The sequence below is a fragment of the Myotis brandtii genome, unplaced genomic scaffold (genome assembly GCF_000412655.1).
Source record: "Myotis brandtii unplaced genomic scaffold, ASM41265v1 scaffold1430, whole genome shotgun sequence".
Classification (NCBI taxonomy): Eukaryota; Metazoa; Chordata; class Mammalia; order Chiroptera; family Vespertilionidae; genus Myotis; species Myotis brandtii.
Window position 1 is genome coordinate 1,541 of NW_005355116.1, and position 3,899 is coordinate 5,439.

At 50.0% G+C, this 3,899-nt stretch overlaps 1 protein-coding gene across 1 annotated transcript; it reads left to right on the forward strand.

Annotated features, from left to right (window-relative positions):
- The first annotated feature begins 2,300 nt into the window (after window positions 1–2,300).
- On the forward strand, window positions 2,301–2,888 carry LOC102257365 (melanoma-associated antigen 10). The gene has a single exon (XM_005861032.2). It carries the CDS (start codon window positions 2,301–2,303, stop codon window positions 2,886–2,888), a length of 588 nt encoding a protein of 195 aa, XP_005861094.2.
- Window positions 2,889–3,899: the final 1,011 nt, after the last annotated feature.

Below are 3,899 nucleotides of genomic sequence, written 5' to 3' on the forward strand. Positions count from 1 at the left end.
GATTCAGGGCAACATGGGAGGTGTGCCAGGCAATGCTGGTAATTAAAGTGTGGGTCTTGAGGCAGGATGATGGTACCTCCCACGCCAGTAAAAACAGGGACTGGCTGGCTTAGGCTCTGCTGGCACACTCAGCATGATAGTCAATGTGGTGTGTCTTAAAGTCCACCTTGGAGGTCACAGAGAGATGGTGGACATGGCCTGCAGTATTCATTCTCAGTTCAGCAGAAGGGAAAGGTCCCACGCACTCTCTGAGTAAACCTGGGTAGCACGTGGAGGAAGGAGGATACCACACTCCAGACAATGGGTGCCCTGAACCCAGTCTGTGCTGCTGTCAGCCCTGGGTAAGGCCTGGCATGGGTCTGCAGAGGTGGTTCCTTCACAGGTTTGTCTCAGGGCACTCGGGAAGAACAGGGCCTTGGTCAGAGGGAATGGCTGCAGTTCATGCAAAGATGAGCTGAGGTTGTGGAAGGGTCATAAAGGTCTGAATGCTTTCTTGTGGGAAACTGCAGCTATGTGCTCCCCGAGAAAAGAGAAGAGCCCTCAGCATCAGGGAGTGTCCTGTCCTCAGCATCCAGATTCCCCAGGCAGGGGTACCTGGGTGTGACATGCTCTCCCTTTCCACATGTCTGCTCCTCCTGAGCTTTTCTCACTGAGGACAGTTATTCAGGGTGAAATTGGGTCAGCTGGATTCAGATCCAGGCCAGGCCAGGAAGAAAGGCAAGTATCCTTAAGCCAGACTAAGGGAACTCTGTACCCAGAACGGATGGGCCCAGGCCCTGGTGTCAGTTGTGTGGGAACCTGGACAGGGGTGGGGACAGATGGAGCTCCTGTTCACTTTTGTCTCAGAGCTCTCAGGAAGGTGAGGACCTTGGTGTGAGACCACACGTTGTATCATCCCCTGGATCCATATTTTGTCAGCAGAGAGAGGAGTCCCAGATCCTGCAAGGAATCAAGGTGAGCACCGAAGGGAAGCAGAGCACATGGGAAGCCAGACCTACCCTGCCTCCTCTGTCAGCAATGGGGAAACTTGGAATAGTGCCTGGATTACCTCAGCTCACTTCCTACTCCTGTATCTCAGGGAGGTGAAGCCTAAGTCTAAGTAGATTGGGCTCAGTCAGCAGAGAGAGTGGTCTGAAACCCTGCAGTGTGTCATGGTGAGAAATGATCAGAGCCTTAACCCAGGATAGATGGACCCAAATCTTCAGTCACCCCTTTTTGATCCTCTGGGAGAGGGACCACATGTGGGGCCCCCTCAGTTTCTTCACTGAAGTGTCAGGTGTGTGTGGTCTTGTTCTGAGAGTTTGACCTCAGGCCAGCAGAAGGCAGTGAGGGGCCAGGCCCTGGCAGGGGAAAGGTGAGGATCCTACATGTGCAAGGAGGAACCTCCCACCCACAACAGAGAGGACCTCACAGAGTCCTGCCGCCCCTCCTGTCAGCTCTACAGTTCCAGGGCTGTGCTTGTCATGTGCATGCTGAAGTGCCCGTTCATACCGTCTAGCAGAGCCTCTGGGTTTCAGGATGTGAAGGCCTTGGTGTACACTACATATTCTCAGGTCTCAGAGTAGCAGAAGGCTAGTCAGTGCCAGGAGTTAAGGTGAGGTGCTCACCATAATGTCCCCAGGGGCTCCCCAACCCAGGTCAGATATCACCACACCCCACCATCAACTACAGAATCTTGGGCTGTGCCTTCTGTACCCTGAGCAGTCATGTCACTTCTGACTTCAGGTTCTTAGGGGACAGGCTAATCAGGAGTGATCTCTGTGAGGCCCGTGAGCACGCCTAAAGGGGAGACCCATGAGTCACTTTTGTCAGAACTGCCTAGGGTACTTTTCTCTGCTGAGGCCCCTCACACTCCCCCTCTCTCCCAGCCACATGGGTCCTCATTGTCCACCTTCTATCCACACTCGGTCACTTTCCCAGCATGAGTCATCATGCCTGGTCATCATATGAGTGAGCCTGAGGAAGACCATCAGGACCCAAAGGAGATCCCCGACCTGCTGGCAGAGGAGCTGTTCTGGGCTATGCAGGAGGAGGAGGAGGAGGAGGAAGATGCCCTCTCTCTCTCCTCCTCCCCCTCAGTCCTGTTTATAGACAACCTAGAGGAGGTGTCTGCTGCTGAGACACCAAGTCCTCCCCAGAGTCCTGAGCGTGCCTGCCCCTCCCCCCATGCCATGGAAGCCTTTCCATGTAGCCAACCTGAAGATGGGAGCTCCAGCATCCCAGATGAAGAGGGTCCAAACACTGAGGGAGGCCCTGAAGATGATGCTGATTCCTTGCTCCACAAAGCACTGCGTTCGAAGATGATGGGAATGGTGGAGTTCCTGCTCCTGAAGTATCGTGCAAAGGAGCCAACCACAAAGGCAGAAATGCTGAGTAGTGTGATCAAAGAGCACCAGGACCACTTTCCTGAGCTCTTCAGTGCGGCCGTTGAGTCCATTGAGTTGGTTTTTGGTATTGTTGTGACGGAAGTAGACCCCAGTACCCACACCTATGTCCTGGCCACTGCCTTGGGGCTAACCTATGATGGGATGGTGAGCGATGAGCAGAAATTTCCCAACACAAGCCTCCTGGTCACACTTCTGTGTGTGATCGCCTCACAGGGTGATTGTGCCCCTGAGGAGAAAATCTGGGCTGTACTGAATGATTTAGGTGTGCATGATGGGAAGGTACATTGGCTCTATGGGGAGCCCAGGGAGCTCATCACCAAAGTTTGGGTGCAGGAACAGTACCTGGTGTACCGCCAGGTGCCCAATAGCAATCCTGCAAGCTATGAGTTCCTGTGGGGCCCCAGGGCCCACGCTGAGACCACCACGGCAAAAGCCCTCAAGTTTGTGGTCATGGCTAATAGGGATTTCCATTTCCTCCCATGCCTGCCTGAAGAGCCTTAGTGCAATGAGAAACACTATGCCTGAGCCAGAGTTGCATCCAGGCACTTTTCAGGTCCATGTGCATTAACTTCTTTTGCTGGGCATAAAGTGTGTCCAATTTTCAACTCTGTGTTTGAGAAGAAACCAGTAGTGAGGCCCAGGGAAACGTTTAGGCTCCTATTGTGATTGAGAAATTTATGATTTATTATTTTGTGAATTGTTAAGGAAATTTTCTAATGTTCTTTACATAGAAGTTTTCATAAACTTTTAGCATGTAAGTTTGTAAATGACCTTGATCACATATGTATTTCTACATGTCCAGCTCAAGAATAAGATATTTGCTACTGTGTAATGAAAATTGGGACCCTTCCCATCTTAGTTTGTGATCCCAATCTAGATAACATGACATTATAATAGGATTTCCTTGTAAATGTGTATGAACTCAGCAGTAAGATCCGTGGAGTTAAGAAATAGAAAAATAAAAGCAAAAGGTTGTTAATTTTTGCTTCTTATATCTTCTCATCTGTCTTTCCATGAAACAACTTATCTAAGGATCCTTGGTTCTGGCAAGAAAGTGGGGGGATTTCATCTGAATAAAGACGACCCCTGCTCAGTGGTTCATTTAATCCCCAGACATTCACTGAGCCTATGTCCTCTGGAAGGTCCTGTGTTATTAGTGGGCACACTAACATAAGCAGGGCATATCCACCCACAGGATGATAGTGTAGGAGCTGAAGTCATATAAGGAAAGGGTTAGGTGTCCCCTTAATCCTACAAACAAGTAACAGAACAGGTGAGGCAGTGGGCCTCCAGCGACCAACACTCACTTGTGAATGGACTTCATTTTTACCCCAGCGTACTTGCAACAGCATGGATGCAACTGGAGAGCATTATGCTAAGCGAAATAACCTAGTCAGAGAAAGATAAATATCACATGATTTCACTCATATATGGAATATAATGAACAACATAAACTGATGAACAAAAACAGATCCAAAGACAAAGAAGCATCGATCAGACCATCAAACCTCA

Excerpts from the sequence above, each read along its gene's own strand:
- LOC102257365 (XM_005861032.2), top strand. The coding sequence starts at position 2,301 with ATGATGGGAATGGTGGAGTTCCTGCTCCTGAAGTATCGTGCAAAGGAG.